We start from the raw sequence: 21,879 nt of genomic DNA, 5'->3' as shown, positions 1-21,879 counted from the left end.
GGGCTGAAAACGGACGAAAAAAATTATATATAAAAAAAAAAAAAGGTTGCCATGGTATCATACTTTTAGTGATTTATCGCTCCTAAAATGTGAACCACCCCAATTTGTTTCTTTTTTTATGAACTTCACTTGCAATTCTGTTTGACTAGTTATTTTCATGCAAATCTGTAATTTAATTCTCTTTAATTTTCAAAGAAGAAGGTAATGCAGATGATATTTTCCCTCTTTGTCTTTTCCCGCCAAAAATGAAAAATTGGATAAAGAATGTGAAATATTTTTCTAAAACCAACGGTGACCTATATTTTTTTTTACCTTAACATGTAAAACTATACTTGTGCTTGTTGGAAAACAAATTTAAACGACATCTTATATAAATTGAATCCGTTATTAAAATCTAAGTATGTCAACACACAATTTTCCCCTATTATTCCTTTGTAAAATAGCAAAATCACCTTCTTTTTTCGGTGACCTATGGAGCTCTTAAATGGACGGTGACCCCCTAATTTTATTTCATTATTTTGATCTACTTACTTAAAGGAACAAAATATCAAGTTATCAGGAATTTCTTATATAAAGTGTTTATAGCCTCTAGCCTCCTTAACCTTAATTTAAAGATACGCAACTATTTATTGCGATAAGAACACCAAAGGTAAATTAAAGCTTATCATAAATACACGATTAAATTAAAATAGCATTGTACCAAGCAGTCCACCAGCCACTACCCAAAAGACGCATGGGACTGGTAGGCATAAAGGCTAAACTGATATTTGGAATAACACTTTGAGTTTAGTAAGTATCTAAATGTATTGTTAATTTATGTACAGTCGATAAAATGGAAAGAAGAAAGAAGTCTAATATAACATAGTTTCGTGCTATTTAAAGTTTATGCCATAATATTTTTTACTAATAGCAGAGAAGAAAAATTATGAGGTATAGAAAGGCTATTTTATTTTTTTTGCGTTGACACCTCTGTGGTTGTAGACTTTTTATTTACATTTATCATGTTCATGATAAAAATTTAAAACTTACAAATAAACAGAAGCCTCTTCAAAGCAAGAGATTACAAAATGTAGCACTATGAGCAAAATTCTGATATTTAGCAGTCAAATGCAATAATACATTGAATACAATACAACTCTATTTCAATAACAACAGATAACAACAGCAGTTTCTGAAGAGAATATTTCTAAAAAAAAATACATTAACTTAAGTGCCCCTTTTGAATAAATACTGCAAGACATGTTGATGTGTTTTCAGCATTTTTAGGAATGCGATATCTGTAATATGAACATGATGCATTTGTTAATTTATGTTGAAATAAAACTTAAAGGAGTTATTTTCGTTTTACTATAGGAAACATTCCAATATCCATGATATCTGGGTGAATTATTCTACCAAATAAATTTCCCTGTTAAAACATCTTTGAACAAAACATACATGTAAATTCTGCTTAAAATAGGACATAACAATATATATACATGATACCAGAGACATATAATACATTATATGTCTCTGATGATACACACAGTGATTGTACATGTATATGTGTTTACATTAAGTTTTACTTTTTAGCATCTCAGAAAAATATGTTTATATATTTTTAAAATGAACAACTACATGTAATTCTCAATTCAATGAATTAGTATTCATGTTATTTAACTACTTGAGTGTATATACATGTATATCACATGATAAATGATTTGTAGGTTACGGTATTAAGTTTAGACGCTGCATTAACCATTTAAATAATGAGAAAAACAATAAACAACAGTACATATTGCATATACATGTACATGTACATTTAACTGTATATAGAAGACTACAAGTGTTTACATTACATATACATGTACTGCTTTATTGCTTGTCTGTTAACATGGTTAATATGATATAACATCATTCATTGTTTTGATTTTTTTATTAACTTAATTAGACATTTCAAAACATTGATCTAATCATGAAAAATTTACTTTTCAGGAGATTGAAGTTTGGATGTACATTTCTAAACTTAGCAATACAGTTTATAATGGTTAAGGGTCGACCAGTTGATGTTGGAATGGTGGGTGGATCAATTTAGACATTATTGAAGACAATGGTTTTAGAATCAATGGATTTATCAGACCCAGCACAGAAGAGTGCCACCAGAAAACTTTTGATTGCTGGACTGATATGTGTTTTCTTGGCTGTGGTGTCAATAGCTATTGTTCTGGCTGTTGTAATTCAACAAAATGGTATGATTAAAGTTTATTAATACATTATAAATATATAAATCTTTAACCAAAAATATAATAAACTATTCATTAATCCATAGATAATTTTGTGTATGTTTACATTAAAAATCACATGTCTGTGAATATGGTTATGGTAGCTAAGCAGTGAATTGCAAATAAGTTAAAAACTTACCAAAAGTATTTAGTATTTGCAAGTTTTTAAAGAAATTCACAATAACTAACACACCCCTTCAGAATCGTTTGCTCTTGAAGGTTTTTAACAACTGAATATTGGATCTAGTAGCATTTTTGTACCAGTGTCTTTTCAAAGTAAATGTGTTTATCTTGTACAGATATAAATATTATGTTTGTTATGTATAATTGCTTTAAAAATACATAAGAATACACTAAACATGTACATGTATGCATATGTTTATATACAAGTACATGTATCAATATTTTTTTCAATTTTTCAGAGGAGGAAAGAATTCCTCATGGTTCCTTCGATAATCAGCACCACACAACTGTAGGACCTAAATCTGAGGAGACTGATCTATCATCATCAGTGCTAATGGGACTATTGTCATCAGAAGGAATTAGTCTTGAAACAGTTATTTATAGTACAATAATTCCTATAGCAACAATTGATAAACATACAGATGTTACATCTTCAACATTGGTTATGAGTTCACAACCTTTTACAGAAATTAGGGACAGTGATTCAGTATATTTCACAAATGACAAATTTGTTTCGTCCAATGAACACCCTCAAATCCAGTTAACATATTCATCTCTTTATAATTTACCAGTTTTCTCAACAGAACTGGTATATTTCACTACTTATTCTCAAACAGAAAATAATTACATGAATTCTGATGAAATGACAAATATAAAAACTGAAATACAAACAAGTAAACACATAGGGAGCATTTTAGTTACAGACAATAAATCTGAACCTTTTTCTACCTCCATGACCGAAGAGTTCAAATCGGAAGACATTTCTTTTGATTTGAAGTTATCTGTGACATCAGTTACTGATACTTCGATATCAGATGTAAAACAATCAAAACTGTATGAATCAACCTTGAAGTTTAGTGATTTTATTCCAGTCACTTTAAATTCTGACCTACAGAAACATGTGTTAACAAAGACTTCCAGTGATGAGCTACCAGTTTGGTCTACTGAATCAAAAACATATAATTTAGAATCTACAAAACTTATACTACATATAAACAGCACATCTGGTTTGTCAACAAATCAAATCAACATTTTGCCATCTTCTTCGTCTTTCATCTTGATTCAACCTGAAAGTGTAGTTTTAACAAATAGTACTACAGTACTAGCAGCTGCAACAGAAACTTACATGTCAACTGCTAAAAGTAGTGCAACATTAACTTATGGACATATTAGATGGAGAGTTTCAGCATCAACATTAGTTCCATATATTGAAAGTTTACTAACTGTGACTGAATCAGAATTTATATCCACTGATTTAGAACCCTTTCAGACAAGTGCTTATAATGAACTAATGCCAACAAGTGCCCAAGACGAGACAACACTTGAGAATTTTGACTCAACAGAATGGTACAGTTTACCATCACAAGTAACAATGTCATCAACACTGTTGCCAGGTAAGCCCCTTGTAATTTGTCCTTGGTATTAGATGCCTTACTTCATACACCATGATAGAATGGGCATTTTGACTTTCTCCAATAAAAACTGATGACCACGAAATGGCACAAAAGTGTTGAAAGTAATGTTAAATACCAATCAATCATTCAATGTAATTATTAAAGAGGGTAGTAATGCCCTTTACCGTCAGGTGTCAAACAGTCATTTTCAGCTACCGTTAGCTTCAAATTGGTTAAAGTATTACCGTGATTTGTCAAACTATCCTTATCGTTATTTGTCAGAGTTCTCAAATTATTATTGTTACTGTCATTTTGGTGGAAAATTTAACATGATTCGTCAAAGTCAGTCAATTTTCTTATCGTCTAAATGAAAGTGTACACTATATCGTCATGCATCAAAAATTACCGTTAACGTCATTTGGCAAGAATTTTTACTGTGATTCATCATGAAGATATCCCCATTACCACCCTCATTGAACACTTTCAAAATTAAAATGTAATTATAGGAATTGAATTCTTCTTTTTGTAAGTCTATATTGATTCTAAAAATATGCATATTTTTTATTATACAATGTACTAAGATTGTAGTTTAAATTTGAACTAAGAAAGAATATCTGCTTAAATGGGAGATAACTGTTTCCTGGTGTGTAATTTGAAAACCGCATAGATAGAAAACAATAATAGAAAAAAATTATTACAGTTTGCATGACATCCTTTGTGGAGGGAATAGAATAAATAAAAAAGTTCAATTGCTTCTTCTTTTTATATAACGCATAGAGAATAAAATCAAGATATGTAAATTATTGCATTTCCAAAATCTGTTTACTTCATTGACATACAAATTAAGATCAATTCTAGAAGGTGTGCATGTTTAAAACATAGTTCAGCAAATCATATTACTTTTCATTTATTGAATTAAGAAGTTATAACTTGATAGTATGAATACATTAGTTATTCTTAATATATAAAAATTATTACACTGTCACTTGAAAGAATCTTTAAACATGAAATATCGTTATAGAATAACCATATTATGCATCTTTCATTTCTTATTTTCAGGATGTAGTATACATGAGTTTAGGTGTAGAAGTGGACAGTGTGTGAGTTTGTCCAGTAGATGTGACAAAGTTATACAATGTGAAGATATGTCAGATGAGTTCAATTGTTCAAGTAAGTAAAATTGAATATGTATACATCCTAAAAATAGATCTTGTTTACAGGTATCCAATATCATAATTACACTGACTTTATATATCTATATTTCTATTAAAAAAAAAGTTTTTATTCTTTGAATAACTTTGTCACATCTACTGGACAAACTCACACACTGAGGTTGCCTCTAACAAAAGGGAAACGTAAAAATATTTCAGCATTCAAACGGTCCGAGACCACAATTGTCGTCCCTTGATTTTCGTTGTTCACAAATATAGTCCCTAGTGTTGACAGTGGGTTACTTGCCATTAATTTTTATACCCCTTCCAAATTTATTTCTCCATGTTTAATGCCTCATATTGCAAGTAGGGGGGTGAAATTACACTGTAAAAAAATTTGGGTCCAGAATTTTAAAGGAAAGTAGTGATTTGGTCCAGGTGAAAAAGGTTGAAAAATAGCACTTCGGAAGCTGTCAAAATATTTCAAGACGCCCTAAAGATAAAATTGTCCATATTTTGAGTTAGAGGCGATGAAGTTTTCTATAATTTTGATATAATTTGTCCCAAAAGTAGTACAACACACTGTAAAAGTTTCTTTGAGAAAGCGCAGGTGGGATTTTTTTAATTTTCATTTATGTTCTAAAAGAAATGCGCTACAAAATAATTGTAGTCTCGGACCTAAGAGGTGAAATCTGTAAATATAGAATCTGTACTTTGGCAACTTCCCTAAATGATTTGATGGTGTCAATCTGTCAAATAGCATGAAACTAAAGGATTTAAACTTTTATTTTATAGAATTTCTGCAAAAATGACCAATTTTGGCATTTTATGGTCAAAATAGGCATTTTAAGGCTTTTTCAATATTGATGCATAAATGGCATCCTGACTTTCTATCTGACAGGTTTTCATGTGTCAATATTTGTGTTTCTATGCCTTTATCTAGTTCTTTTACTTATTTATGAACTCTGAATCTACAGAAAAAAAGATTATCTCAGACAATAAGTGCAAAATGTGTTGTATAAAAGACCCTTGTCCAACGCCCTGTTTGGATGAAGTCAAAAGTGGGGAGCTTGGTACATAAAATTTGAAGTCCATAATAAAGACCTCACTAAATTTGTATCAAAAACACTTTACAATGTCTATTGTACCTTTGTACCTGTTCCATTTCACATAATATCTTTCTTTTCTTCTGTAGGATAGCAAGTGGTTTAAATTTAAGCCTGTTGAGAATAAATTGCATGCAAGTTTTTCCGTAAAAAAGCAAAAATCTTTGTATCAGACCATACTGTTTGTAAGAAAAGTTAATTGCAAGAGTCTTTTTGTGCTCAGATTTGTTGAATCATGTCACATGAGTATAGAAATGATAAAAAAAACACAAAATTTTATTTCTTATAGCCTCAATATGCATTTTTTAATGTAAATATGTGGCACGGCCTAAGACCCTTTTAAACTAATATGATATGTTATTTGTAACTTTTCTTTCCATTTAAAGTACTTTCAATACATATGTAAGGATTATTTATAACCAAAAAGCTTCACAAATTTAAAATTGCTGGAAAATATTACATCTTCATGTAAGGCCCCCCTTCATTGAAAAACCTCAATTTTTAGGCACAGGCTCATATAAATTTGACTTTTGAATAATTATGCCAAGTCTGATAAATCAAATGAGTACTCTATTGCTTTTAGTACATGATAAGTTATATATTAAGGCATTTAAAAAGTATTTTTTTGCAATATTTTGATTTTTAAAGCCCCAAATGTTGATAGTTGAAATGTTTTCATTTTAACGTCAAAATTTTACGCGCAAAGATGAGTATAGAACTTAACTTATTGTCTATAATATACATCCTATTGTCATGAAACTTTGTAAGCAGTGTTATAATTTATTAAGCTTTGGTCATACCAAGTTTTTTTAGATTTGTCAACTCTTTCTATCCTATTAGTCCCTAGTGTTGACAGTGGGTTACTTGCCATTAATTTTTATACCCCTTCCAAATTTATTTCTCCATGTTTAATGCCTCATATTGCAAGTAGAGGGGTGAAATTACACTGTAAAAAAAATTGGGTCCAGAATTTTAAAGGAAAGTAGTGATTTGGTCCAGGTGAAAAGGGTTGAAAAATAGCACTTCGGAAGCTGTCAAAATATTTCAAGATGCCCTAAAGATAAAATTGTCCATATTTTGAGTTAGAGGCGATGAAGTTTTCTATAATTTTGATATAATTTGTCCCAAAAGTAGTACAACACACTGTAAAAGTTTCTTTGAGAAAGCACAGGTGGGATTTTTTTTATTTTCATTTATGTTCTAAAAGAAATGCACTATGAAATAATTGTGGTCTCGGACCAAACTGAAAAACTGGCTGCATTGTCAGATAATTATCCAAACAACAACCCAAAAAATATGGAAGACAGCATCATAGTTTAAGAATAGATGTTTAGAGGCTAATTTAACACAGTACATATTAGACCGTTATGCAGTATTATAAAGTTCAATTTTGATTTTAATAAATGATAAAACAAATTGAGCAGACTTCAGAAATTCTGAAAAGTAAACTTGTATTCTGTCAGTGCATTAAACATTGCAGATTAAATGGTGTAAGAAGCACATATTATAAAGTAAGACTGGTTTAAAGACAAGTCATACAACCTTCAGTACCTTTTTAATGACTTAATACATTACTCTTATTTTTCTGTGTTATCAGATTGTATAGGTTTTGAGTGCAGTAATGGGTTGTGTACATGGGCTTGGATTGGTTGTAACAAAAGAGTGGACTGTATGGATCTCTCTGATGAAATAGGATGTGGTATGCTTAGCTTTCTTTGAAAATGTATAAAAAAATTACCTGGTATCATTACTTTCAATTGATTTTGTGCTGTCAAGTTGTCTTAAGATGAACTATGAGCATAACTCATATTGAAATTTCACATAAATTGCAATCAGTGAATTTTTATAGAGTCTAAAGAAGAGAGCCAGAAAGACCGTTTTGATTAGAGGACATCAGGATTTGGCCTATATTTTTGTAGAGAACTCATGATTCACACTATAACGAGACTTGAAAATTATTTATTAATAATATTTTGTAAATCAGGATTACTAAATAATTTTTTCTGAGGTATTGGGATGACACCTTCTACCCTCTCAAAACCATGAATTCCAAAACTTGACAGGACGTATGAAAGTTGCAGTATCAAGTATTAAATTTATCCCAACTCAATAATGTCTTATAAATGAATGTCTTCTTTTTCGTTATAATAAATGAGCTAACTGTGATACATTAAACTTAATAGTTAACATCCTCTGTCATGTGTATTGTTACTTTTACTTTATTATGCCCCACCTACTTCTGGTCTGTGCCTCCGTTCGTTCGTTCGTCCGTCTGTGTGTCCATCTGTGCGTCCATTCGCTTCAGGTTAAAGTTTTTGGTCGAGGTAGTTTTTGATGAAGCTGAAGTCCAATCAACTTGAAACTTGATACACATGTTTCCCATGATATGATCATTCTAATTTTAATGCCAAATTATAGTTTTGACCCCAATTTCATGGTTCACTGAACATAGAAAATGATAGTGCAAAGTTCAGGTTAAAGTTTTTGGTCAAGGTAGTTTTTGATGAAGTTAAAGTAACATCAACTTGAAACTTAGTACACATGTTCCCTATGATATGATCTTTCTAATTTTAATTCCAAATTAAAGTTTTGACCCCAATTTCATGGTCCACTGAACATAGAAAATGATAGTGCAAGTGGGGCATCCATGTACTATGGACACATTCTTGTTTTTATAAATCTCATGCTATGTTTTACAATTCACAGATCATGGAGTCGATTACAGAAGATGTGATAACAGTCTGAGTATTCCATCACATAAATGGTGTGATGGTGTAGACGACTGCTTTGACAACAGTGATGAAATCAATTGTAGTAAGTCTATATACCAGACTGTACTAGGTTTTTAAAAGTGATTAAGAAATTCCATACTTAGAGTGATTTAGACTGTCTTTTGTTTGTTGTTATTAAAAATGACCTGTAAGAGTTTGAACATATTCTGACTTTTTAAATGCCCATTTAATTAGGTATATTTGAACATATTTATTTGCATTCAGACTTTTTAAATGCCCATTTGATTAGGTATATGTATTTTTATGCCCCACTTTTTAGCAACACTTTTATTGTTCTGAGTTATGTCCCAGTATAATGTTGTATGCAAGCGGGGGGGGGGGGGTATCATCTGTATCCATGGGGACACATTCTCCATTTATTTCTTCTTATTAGATTATGAGGCAAAGTGGTGTATAGTGTAGGAAAATCAAAACTTTGAACAGATTTGAAATTCCTTATATGAACATACAATTTATCAAGTATTTCCAACGAATTTTTGACGCGCCAAAAGTAATTAATTCTACTATTTTCAAAGGCCTTATTTGAACAATTTATTACCAGATTTTTCATTGTACCGGGTTAAGATTAGACTTTGATATATATTATACACCTCTTATTACAGTTGTGTCTTGAGGTAGCTGTTTAATTGATATACCTGGTAATTCCACATTATTTTATAATCAATTGTACATCTGTTTGCTGTTTAAGAGCTCAGCACATTAAAGTTGGACACTCGTCATAAGACCTTATGGTTAACTCTCCTTTTTGTGGCCTAGACAGATCAGTTCTAGTGCTGTTTCATTAATGCTTACCAAACATTTTCTTTAATTATTGTATAAAAATTTGATTCTTTCGTATACATGACTACATTTAGGGGTACATAAAATATACGTTTTACTGCAAAGTAAAGTGTAATTTACAGTATTAATTAAAAAAAAAACAATATTAGAAGATATATTTGTGACTAGTAAGTTGTTCAAAACATTCATACAGTAGAAAGCAAAAAAGGAATTGTGAATTTTGTATGTTCACTGAATAAACATTTCTACCGCTGACTACGTTATAATCAGCCTAACCCAGGAAACAAGTTCTTCTATGCAAACATTATCACATGATGTTTTGTATTTCAGCATGCTCATTTGGGGAAACTCCCTGTAAAGATGGCCAGTGTATCAGAAATGAGTGGATTTGTGATGGGCATGTAGATTGTATACAGGACACAGATGAAACCAACTGTAGTATGTATAGTTTACTTAACATAGAAAACAATTAGTAAGCAGAATTTTTCCCTATCCATATTTGTGAACCCTGCAACATTTTGTAGCTGAACTGAGTCTTGGCAACCAAATGAGTTAGAGGCATTGCCAACAGTAAGGTTTCAGTCAAACTGTTTGATGCATCAATAATTTTGTCTTATCTTTATGGAAGTTACTGAAATTTGGACAGAAACCTTTTTATGAAATATTTGAACACAATAAACCTGGGAAGAAATGTGCTATTGGTTTAAGTTCCCTGTGAGAGATCTAACAAATATATTAAGATAAAGCTCTGGTTTCCAATCACTCCAGTACACCTCTGGAGCTTCTGGAATTTTCTATTTGTTTATGCTCTGATGTTCCAATTGATGAATAAGAGTCTATAAAAATTTAGAAAAAAGTTTTAGTTTTATGTATGCACAAGTTACTTGTTTCATTAAAGAGTTATTTTATTTTAAATTTAGGTAATTGTAGCCCAGACCAGTTTGTTTGTAGTGATTATAGCTGTATAAATGTGACACAAGTTTGTGATGGTGTGCAGCAATGTAATCAGGCTGAAGATGAAATGTCTTGTTGTAAGTTTAAATAGTTTTGAATAAAAGTATTAATTTTCATTGGGTAATTTTTGTGGACTTATGATTTATCAAAATCATTAATTTAATATTAAAAAAAATGCAAATGTTCACGGTTTTTTTACGTAGATATAAGAAGATGCAGTATGAGTGCCAATGAGACAACTCTCCTAGTCACAATTTGTAAAAGTAAACCATTATAGGTCAAAGTATGGTCTTCAACTCAAAACTTTGGCTCACATCGAACAGCAATCTATAAAGGGCCTTAAAAAAATGACAAATGTAAAACCATTCAAACAGTGAAACAAAAGTTCTAATCTATGTAAAAAATAGAAAAACAAGAAACACTTATGAACCACATCAACAACATACAACCACTGAACATCAGATGCATGACTAGTTTACAAAATTGAAAGCACAGAAATCTGAAATCAACTAACATATTTTATTTTAATATGATTTAAAGTCTCCATGTCTTTTTCAAATAACTTAAGGTGGTACCCAACACCTTCACCTAATTTAATTTGGTTTCGTTTAATTTTCATAAAATTTTGAGAAAGTACTTACTTTGACCCTTTGATAAAAATTTCAAAAAATTTGAACCAACCATTTTATCAGAAAAAATACACTGGTTATATATATAGCAGTTTGACAGACACTAATTTTGATCATTGAGAAGCTTAATATTCCCTTAACAACACAACGTAATTAAAACGTTCAGCTGATTTTACAGAGTTATCTCCCTGTAGTGTTAGGTACCACCTTAAATCTAACAGTTAAATACACAGGTATTTCAGTTTTCTAATAAAACACTGTTCATTACTCATTTTATTTGCTCTCTCTGTGCTTAAAAAATGTGACATTAAAACACCAACAATCAATCAATTTGCTCTCTGTAGATAATCTTAACAATGACACAGCCATGACAGTTCAGTACAAGGGAGATAACTACAGTGTTTGTAACACTCACTGGAACTCTGGTATCAGTGACTATATTTGTCAGTTGCTAGGCTACAGGTAAGCTATAACAACATCAAACTTATTTACATTGAAATAGGATAATACCCACCAGAATCCTGGCATAAGAGACAAATTGTTTTCAAATTTAAGTAGATTTATGGTAGAATATATAAATAGCCCCATGTTTGAAGGGCAACACTTTGTCACTTATCAGATACAACTTTTCATCTAATGAAATTGTTATAAAATTGAGAATGGAAATGGAGAATGCGTCAAAGAGGCAACTACTGGACCAAAAGTAGAAAACAGCTGAAATCCACCAATGGGTCTTCAACATAGCGAAAAAATCATGTACCCAGAGGCGTGCTTCAGCTGGCCCCTAATCAAAATTGTGAACTAGTTTAGTGATAACGAACGTCATACTAAACACCAAAATATATAATATATAAGACTTTTTGTCCCCATATTTAATTCACAAAAGCCATATTATTCACACCACAAACAAGTCTGATTCTATAAAGTAACAATTTATAAAATCAATTCAAAATCATTAGATTAGTCAGTTTCTACATATAACATACCCATATATTTATACCTCTAAAGTTTTGTTTTTTTAAGTATAAAGTTATTTTATTAAATGTTTCATATCAATTTTCCTCAACAGAAATTCTACAATAACAAGATACATAAATTTAAGTGAAAGTGGGAATGGCAATGGCAATGATTTTATAGAACTTGGTCACCAAATAACAGATTATAAAAAGATATTACAGTACATGAACATACGGTAAGTTTGATTTACCAGTGGGAGAAATTCTTTATTTTCAGTGTTATGGAAATTATTTTAAAATGAGGTTATCACTCCTAACACAAACCAAGCATCTGTATGTAAAAAAAATAGTTTTAGAACAAGTTTATTGAAAGTAATTACAAATGTAGAATCATTTTTATTATAAGACAAAATTTGTTCTTGCTTCATAATTGATTTTTTGTTGAATCACCTTGTCACTTATTAAAATTTTTGTATACCAGAGTTTTTTACAAAGTGTATATAATTTTTTATTTGACAAAATTAATTCATACTTTATTGTTAAGAGTGATTTTGACTACATGCGTTTATTATAAAAAGTAAGAAATACCACATGTACATTGTGTTCTTCCTATTAAAGACTATAACACCGACTTTATTTATGAAATGACAATAGCATTCTAGATTTTATTTTTACACCAACTTTTATTTATGAGATAACAATAGCATTCTAGATTTTATTTTTGGGCAGATCCTCTTGTTCTTCCAATCTGACTGTCTCCATTGCATGCATGCCACGAGGTAAATTGTCTTTACTTTCTTCTTTTACATAACAATCTTTCTATCTAATTCTCAGTAGTAACTTCATATCTAACATACACACAGGGTAAGTTATATCTAAACAGAGCTACAGTATTTTACATGTAACTGGTTGAGTAGGTAAAGAAATAATATATGATTCTTTTGGTTTCCAAACAACTTTACTGGGGTTTTTTGCTAATATTTTAAATTAAAAATACAGTCCCCCTAATTCTCAAATTGAATCGGTTTAGAATTATTTACAAAAGGAATTTTCCAAGCTTCCAGTTAGAAATTCTGATTACTTTTTCTATGCACTATACTTCAAGTTACAATTGACAGAAAAATTTAAAAAGAATACAAAAATAATGTAAATACCAAATACATTCAAAAAGATTACCTTCAAATGAAATTATAAACTTTCAAATATATTCCATGTTTCACATTTTTCATGTATGGGCCTTTAATAGCCGACTATACAGTATGGTGTTTCTCATTGTTGAGGACCTTACAGTGACCTATAATTGCTTACTACCACTTCATTTTAACTCTGCTTGATAGTTGTCTCATTGGACCACATCTGCTCATTTTATATTAATAAGACTAGTACTGGATACTTTTTGTTTGAAAGTTGAGAAGAAATGTTTGTCAAATTTGACCTACCTACACATTTTCAAGTGGAAACATACATATTTTTGTTTGTTGTTGATAAGTGATTTGAAAGTTAAAACCCTAATTCCTATCAATATATCAAAGTCAGTACAACATCAAAAGTACATTAAACTAACCTTCTTAGCTTGGGACCTAACATGCACATTAATTACCCATCCCCTCAAATGATCAATAGACTTACATCTCAGACTACCATATCCATCCTTTTCCATTACAGCTAGGTTTAAACTGTGAAATTAACTTGAGTCACTTTCATTGAATCATTACATATAGATCAAACTAACCTATATATTTTTATCTTGATACTGGCCTACAGGTTTTCATTGATGTTCACTGTTCATAATAAAAATATTTAAATCATTCTTAACCCTGAAGTTCCCAGATTTGAACATTGATGTTTAAAACTAAAATTGGTCATAAGAACAACTAATTAAACAAGATCAACTCGACATATTTTTACCTTCATGCTTTTCTTTTAATTAGATATGCTTTTGCCAGTTCAAAATGAATCTCAAACTGATACACATCTACATTTATTTATAGAGGCATGCAATGATAAAAGTATAGGATTTTAACTAATACAAAAGCACACACAAAAATTAACACTAGGCTTTTAACAAAGCTAGGGTAAATTGATTATTGAAAGGAAAGCATCTCCGATATAGTTTAAGCAGCTATGGTACTTTTGTGTCATGAATTAATACCACACAATGGTTTCTTTTTTATTACTTTTGATGTAGAAAGAAAAAGATTTACTTTTATATTGTATTTGGTGTATAGCAATTAAAACCCTTGAAAAAATTTATGCAAACAGGATTTTCTTCATTAGAACAATTTTGAGAGAAAATAAAACAAAAAACACAAATAACAGCACAATATTATATAAAGACACTTACAATTATATACTCAGAACTAATCATAAGTGTAATATCTGTCCATGGTGAAGGAATCTAACTACTAACTTGTAGCAAGTTTAGAACATGTATTTCTATCTTTTGTATATAGTCCTTTGATTTGTTTTTTATTTCCTATCAAATATTTTTCAAATCTACGGTTTGAATATGTTTTGTTATGCAAGGTTATTTATTTCTTTAATTTAGTGTTAGTTTATATAGTGAAAGGTTCTATTGTTGAGTTATAATGTGCAGAAGTTGTATTTGTGACAGGTAAACAGTGTGAATAAAATAATTCCAGTGATAACATTTGCTATTGGAAACTTTTAGGGGTTTGAAACCACATTACAACTATACAAACAGATTGAATGGACAAAGAATGTTTAGTTCAATATTTAACTTATCCTTGCATTGTTTTTTGATTGCGGCAATGACAAATTCTTTTATGTGTACAGCCATATATTCTTGTCAAGAAAACCATTTTTAGAATTTGAAAATTACATGATATGCACAATCTATCTATTCTAAAAATTGAATCAAGTTAAACTGCAGTTTAGTTATGATCATATAATATATATAGGTAAATCAAGTATTGCCGTTCAGATAGATATAATATAATGTTTAACTTTAAATTTACATTGCAAAATGAAAGCAATCTTTATCCTCTTGTGCTCTCAAGCTATATTGTTTGTTACTAGCTTACCTTTTCTGAATGAGGTAGGGAACATTAGGAAATTATTGAGAATAAGCTCTTTTTTTTCTTTTTTTTAGCCTTATAATTATTTTATTCACATGTCACTGATGAATCTTTTTTTAGACAAAATGAAAGTCTGGTGTACAAAGTTATAAGACTGTTATTCTGACAAGTTTCTTTACATTTTCATGTATTTTAATGTATACTTTGTTTCAGAATGCGGAGAACAAAGCCCTAACCTAATGCTTCCATTTATTTCTGGTGGAGATATAGCCACCTTGGGTCAGTGGCCATGGATTGTGTCCCTGTCATACCTTGGAAGACCTTTTTGTAGTGGAACATTGATATCAGAGGACTGGGTAGTAACAGCAGGCCATTGTGTTGCTATGTTAGTATCAGTAATAAATAACTATGTTTTTTGTTGAATTACAATAATAGCCGTAATTACATTATTACATTATGTTTTCTCAAACAAGTTTCTGTTATTTGAAAAAGGAAAGTTTACATTATTTTTCTTTAAGTTTATTTTGATACATATACATTAAAAGGCAGTGTTAATAATCATTGACCTGCTGTAAACATTTGCTATTTTTCAGAGGACACATCGGGCTAAGATTTTTTCATTGATATTTTCACGGGCGTAGCTAGGTATTCAGTCAACTGTAGGCACCAATTGGCAGGAGGTCTGGGGGCCGCTTAAGGCCCCCAGCAGGTCTAGGGCAGAGCCCTGGTAGGGTGTTCAGAGGGGCAAAGCCCCACCCCCGAGGGAAAACGGTTTTAGCGTTTTAGCTGCAAAATTTTATGTACAAAAATATTAAATTTACTGGTTATTTAATCATGATAATTATAATATACATGATGAAAAGTTCGAAGAGTTATGAATAATGTACCAAAACATCTGACTGGTGAATTAAATAATGCAGTACAATCCGTAATATAAAAAAAAAACCAATATGCATTGCCCAGCGTAGATCAGCGTATCCCTTTAACTAAGCATTACACCCTGTTTGGTATTATCATATCTATTCTGTTCTGATTGATATATACGTTTAACTTAATTAATAGTACATCATTGACGATTCTTCATTAAAAAATAGGCACGTAAACACTGATACTACTATATAATAGAACTATCCTTTTGGCTAGACATCAACCATCAATCTTTTGAATCATAAACCTTCACCCTAGCCACACAAACACATACAGACATAGTCGATGTAAAACAAAATTCAAGAAATTCGTATTTCTTTATATCCTCTACTGTAAATAAAAATCCCTACCTGCTTAGGAATTTTGAATAATTGTGGCCATTACATTTGAGAGTACTCAAAATTAGTGGAAGCTAGTTGACTGATTGATTTTTTGACATCCAGTGTCAAATATTTATGCAAGTTGAGGACTGTTGAAAAAAAAATTACAATAAAGACAACTTGTAGCTTGTTCCTGTAATAGGTATTGTTCAGGACGAAGGTCTGGAAATTTAAAAATGCCATGCATTGGAAAATGAGGGATTATTGTATAGAAGCAGAAATTTTGCTATGAACTATGAACTCCTCAAAGAGTTGCATACTCTCTACAACTATAGACGTAACTGTGTATTTATACATCCTGCACAGCCAAACTGACGACCAACATTGTCAAGTCGGGTGAAGACAAAGTGGAAAGCTAGTTGAAAACTAACAACAACTAATTAAAAAACGCATGTCTATAAGTTGAGGTTCATTCAAGTTTTTGTTGATAGAAGTGAAATGATCTGAACCAAAGTTATAGTTTATAGTTTCTATATAAGGTAAAATCGTAAAAACATTCACTTCTATCCAATATTCCATTCACTAAGGACGAGAGACTAGTGTATACATGACATTCGATAATTAGAGAGTTTTGACAATTTCCCCGTCTTTCATCTACAGATAACGTTGTTTGTTATTTTTTTTAACAAAAAAAAAATATTTGTGAAACAATTATGTGTAGGCACGTGCCTAAAGTGCCTAACGGCAGCTACGCCCCTGATTTTTTTATAAAGATTTCTAAAATATTTAACCATTTATCTTTTATTGATTAACTTTTGTACATATTTTTTTAATTTCAGACCAGGATCTCATAACTACACAGAAAACCCTCATTACATTGAAGTTCTGTTAGGATCAGTCAAACGTATTAGAGGTCAAGGAACCAGCAGACATGCAGACAAGGTCATTCATCATCCAAGGTTAACATGGACAGGGATTGGTCCAATATACAATGATGTTGCAATGATCCATCTGGAGAAGTCTATAACTTATAATGACTTTATCTTACCTGCCTGTTTACCTAAGCCAGATTTTTCTTCACTTAGTAACTGTTACATAGCTGGCTGGGGATATATTAGTTCTAATCAAGGTATGTTAGTTGTATATGTTTACAGTATTTGGGTTTTAATGCCCCACCTACGATAGTAGAGGGGCATTATGTTTTCAGGTCTGTGGCTCCGTTCGTCCGTCCGTCTGTCTGTGGTTCCGTTCGTCCGTCCAGGTTAAAGTTTTTGGTCAAGGTAGTTTTTGATGAAGCTGAAGTCCAATCAACTTGAAACTTAGTACACTTGTTGCTTATGAGATGATCTTTCTAATTTTTAAGCCAAATTAGACTTTTGACCCCAATTTCACGGTCCACTGAACATAGAAAATGAAAGTGGGAGTTTCAGGTTAAAGTTTTTGGTCAAGGTAGTTTTTGATGAAGCTGAAGTCCAATCAACTTGAAACTTAGTACACTTGTTGCTTATTATATGATCTTTCTAATTTTAATGCCAAATTAGATAATTACCCAATTTCACGGTCCATGGAACATGGAAAAGGATAGTGCGAGTGGGGCATCCGTGTACTTTGGACACATTCTTGTTTAGCACTGTATTGCAACTAGTAAAATATTAAAGATAGCGTAGAACAATAAAAATTTTAAAGGCCGACCACGTACGTTACACGCGGTTGAGACCCGCGGTGGCCCGCTATAGCCCGCTATAGGTCGACCACGTACGTTACCCGTGGTCGAGACCAAGTACAATTAGGAATTTGAGCCTAAGATACACAGTCATTGATAGCCTACAGAAATAAAGTTGATTTTTGATTTTTTAAACAACAGTCCACAATAAAAAGTACACATAGAAAAAAAAATTACATCAGGGGTGATCATTATTGCTCATAAAAATTAAGCAGCTCCTATACAACTATTGTATTTATTAGTTTTTCATATTTAATAACTGAAATTCTCACTTGCATTGACTATCAGTTGTTGATGATTTTTTATAAGCTCATGAACTTAACCTTTGTGAATAATGAGTGATCGTTTGTTTGTTTTGTCTATGAAGCTATAACAGTACAAGACCTCAGAGAAGCTAAGTTACATGTATTGTCTGAAGAGCAATGTAGAACAAATACTGTACCACTGGAACAGGAAGTAAATACCAATATAACATACTGTGCTGGATACAAGTTTGGGGTCATCTCAGGATGTCAGGTAAATACATGATTGACTAGGGAAGATCTCACAATAGTAAAGCATGATGCAAACAGAGGAGATTAGCACAAACATGATAACAAAATAAACAAGAATGTGTCCACAGTACACGGATGCCCCACTCGCACTATCATTTTCTATGTTTAGTGGACCGTGAAATTGGAATAAATTCTCTAATTTGGTATTAAAATTAGAATGATCTTATCAAAGGGAACATGTATACTAAGTTTCAAGTTGATTGGACTTCTACTTTATCAAAAACTACCTTGACCAAAAACTTTAACCTGAAATTTGCACTATCATCTTCTATGTTCAGTGAACCGTAAAATTGGGGTCAAAACTATAATTTGGCATTTAAATTAGAAAGATCATATCATAGGGCACATGTATACTAAGTTTCAAGTTGATTGAACTTCAACTTCATCAAAAACTACCCTGACCAAAAACTTTAACCTGAAATTTGCACTATCATTTTCTATGTTCAGTGAACCGTAAAATTGGGGTCAAAACTATAATTTGGCATTTAAATTAGAAAGATCATATCATAGGGCACATGTATACTAAGTTTCAAGTTGATTGGACTTCAACTTCATCAAAAACTACCTTGACCAAAAACTTTAACCTGAAGCGGGACAGACGGACGAACGAACGAACAAACGAACAGACGGACGGACGAACGGACGCACAGACCAGAAAACATAATGCCCCTCTACTATCGTAGGTGGGGCATAAAAATAGATATAGTGTTTGCAGGAGGGTAAATTGTGAAAAAAGATTAAATGATTCTAAGCTTTCATCATACAGACCATTAGATTTTTAATAGACAGTTTTAAGACAAAAAGGTAGGAAATTTCGAACTTAGTGAACCATATTTTTTTTTTACTTCATTGTCACCTAGCATTATTAAATTCAAGCATAGATTACACATGCTGTGGACAAAATAAGATATAAAATTGAAAATTGAAATAGGAAATATGTCATACAGACAACAACCCGACAAAAGAGCAGAAGTTACATGTACATAAAAATGTACACATTTTCTTTGTGAAGGTTTACATTTAATGCATAGGAATTCAAGAACATACAAAATAAAAAAAGACTGTAATAATGTAATGCTGTTGACAAGTGAGACCTAATTGATAATACATGATCATTTCTACCTTTATAGGGAGATAGTGGTAGTCCTATAATGTGTGAGGATCACACGGGTAAATGGACATTAGCTGGAGTGATGAGTAGTGGGGCTGCCATGTGTGGGACGTTTACCAATACTGCCAATAGATTTACCAAATTATCAACAATGATGGAGTGGATAGATCATGTCATTAATGTTTGAAAGCAATTTATTCACTGTAAGATACAGTTGATTTATATGAAGGTCAAATGCATTGAGACTTGATTGTTTTATTTTAGTTATGTTAATGATCTTTTTCAATAGAGTTAAAAAAAATGATATTAAAGCAAATACTTGGATGACATTGGACTTGAATAATATAGGAACTATGCACATACAATAATCAATTCAGAATTTTGCCTCAGTCTGTCTTGATGTAGATCATAAAACAGAAATCCATAATGCCATACACAGAGTATTTAGAATAACCAAAGACTGACATTTGTTTCATATTTTATTTTTAAGTCTTTATTACATTATGAACATTATTTACACTTAATCACTATTACATCACAATTATAACAAACCACATGTATTGTACCTTAAATAATAAAAACACTGTATTATTATCCTACTGATGTGGGGAAACATGTCGACAGAATAAAACCTTTACATTGAGGTACCCTAGATGTTGTTGTCTTTTCATATTTAAAGTCATATGAAACCTCAAATTAAAAAAAAATGTGCATATGTTTTTTGTAACAAAATGGATAGTTTTCATTATCAAACTTATGTGCATATACTTTTTTCTGAAGAAAAATCTTTAATTTTTCCACAATTAGAAGAAGTTTACTTTTTTTAATTGCTTGCTTCTAGGAAGCAATTGGCCGACATATTTTACGTATGCAAAATGACCTTAGCCTGACCCTCCTCGTTAAAATCTGGTGATCGCAATACGCATGATCTGTCACTGAAATAAACTATTATCTGATTATACATGTTATACACATGCTCAATACCATGCTAATTTGTTGATTGTTTACTATAAGGTGACAATCGGTAAACTACGGCTTCAAAACTCTACAATTAATGAGTGGCCATATTTTCATCTCATAACAGACAAATAGAAAAAAATTAACGATTATACGATATGTTTGCATAAAAAATGATAAATTAGTGCACAAAAGACTAAGTTTATGATATATAAGTATAGGGGGAGGCTTGAGATCTCATAAACATGTTTAACCCTGTTGCAATTTTGTGTCTGTCCCAAGTCAGGAGCCTCTGGCCTTTGTTAGTCTTGTATGATTTTTAATTTTAGTTTCTTGTGTATAATTTGGAGTTTAGTATGACGTCCATTATCACTGAACTAGTATACATATTTTTTAAGGGGCCAGCTGAAGGACGCCTCCAGGTGCGGGAGTTTCTCGCTACATTGAAGACCCATTGGTGGCCTTCGGCTGTTGTCTGCTCTATGGTCGGGTTGTTGTAGCTTTGACACATTCCCCATATCCTTTCTCAATTTTATTGGTTCAAGAATTGGAAAAACGTTTTTGTTCACCAGTCACTCGTTTCATATGACTTTAATATTAGATTTTAAAAATGTTGAATTTTGAATAACTAGACAATTATTGTGTACTGTTGAATTTTTGGGATGTAAAATTGTCTATATTATTGCAGACATTGCATAGCAAAAACAAAACCTTCATTTTAAATGTTTAAAGCATTGTTTGTTTGAAGCATTTCTTGAAATTGGAAAATGATCTCTCATTTTATTCCTCAAATTGGTAAGATACATTTTCCTTCAAAATTTGGTTCTAATGGGAAAAAAGAAGATCAATTACAATGCAGATGTGTTGTGATGATCACTCAAGGTGCCAATGTTTTTATTTCTCAGTAGTTATTTTTAAGATATGTTTTTATAAATAGCTTTATTATTTTAAATAAATATCATGTGTCCTTTGTCAGATCATATTTTTACCTGTGAAATCTTTAAAATATTTAGTAAAAAAAGTGGGAAATCCAGTATTACCAT

The 21,879-nt window shown here is 31.2% G+C and overlaps 1 protein-coding gene across 3 annotated transcripts; it reads left to right on the top strand.

Moving 5' to 3' along the window:
• Positions 1-597: 597 nt before the first annotated feature.
• Positions 598-20,526, top strand: LOC143085461 (uncharacterized). 3 transcript variants are annotated; one of them, XM_076261812.1, is made up of 15 exons: positions 598-649; positions 1,975-2,228; positions 2,684-3,838; positions 4,898-5,008; positions 7,693-7,794; positions 8,802-8,909; positions 9,998-10,105; positions 10,588-10,698; positions 11,595-11,712; positions 12,320-12,442; positions 12,936-12,985; positions 15,458-15,629; positions 17,331-17,620; positions 18,582-18,730; positions 19,899-20,526. In XM_076261812.1, exons 2-15 carry the CDS (start codon positions 2,090-2,092, stop codon positions 20,064-20,066), a joined length of 2,904 nt encoding a protein of 967 aa, XP_076117927.1. In that variant the 5' UTR covers positions 598-649; positions 1,975-2,089; the 3' UTR covers positions 20,067-20,526. The 3 variants fall into 3 exon arrangements, with proteins under 3 accessions (XP_076117927.1, XP_076117926.1, XP_076117928.1); XM_076261811.1 differs by having other exon boundaries at positions 604-789; XM_076261813.1 differs by lacking the exons at positions 12,936-12,985; positions 17,331-17,620; positions 18,582-18,730; positions 19,899-20,526 and having other exon boundaries at positions 604-789; positions 15,458-15,623.
• The last annotated feature ends 1,353 nt before the right edge of the window (positions 20,527-21,879 follow it).

The sequence above is a fragment of the Mytilus galloprovincialis genome, chromosome 8 (genome assembly GCF_965363235.1).
Source record: "Mytilus galloprovincialis chromosome 8, xbMytGall1.hap1.1, whole genome shotgun sequence".
Lineage (NCBI taxonomy): Eukaryota > Metazoa > Mollusca > Bivalvia > Mytilida > Mytilidae > Mytilus > Mytilus galloprovincialis.
This window is presented reverse-complemented; position numbering and strand designations above follow the sequence as displayed.

What these genes read in the sequence shown, in the direction of transcription:
- LOC143085461 (XM_076261812.1), top strand. Translation starts at nt 2,090, where the DNA reads ATGGTTTTAGAATCAATGGATTTATCAGACCCAGCACAGAAGAGTGCC. An exon ending in CATTGCATGCATGCCACGAG is followed by an intron (nt 12,986 to 15,457) that starts GTAAATTGTCTT and finishes ACTTTGTTTCAG; the next exon opens with AATGCGGAGAACAAAGCCCT. An exon ending in GCAGGCCATTGTGTTGCTAT is followed by an intron (nt 15,630 to 17,330) that starts GTTAGTATCAGT and finishes TTTTAATTTCAG; the next exon opens with ACCAGGATCTCATAACTACA.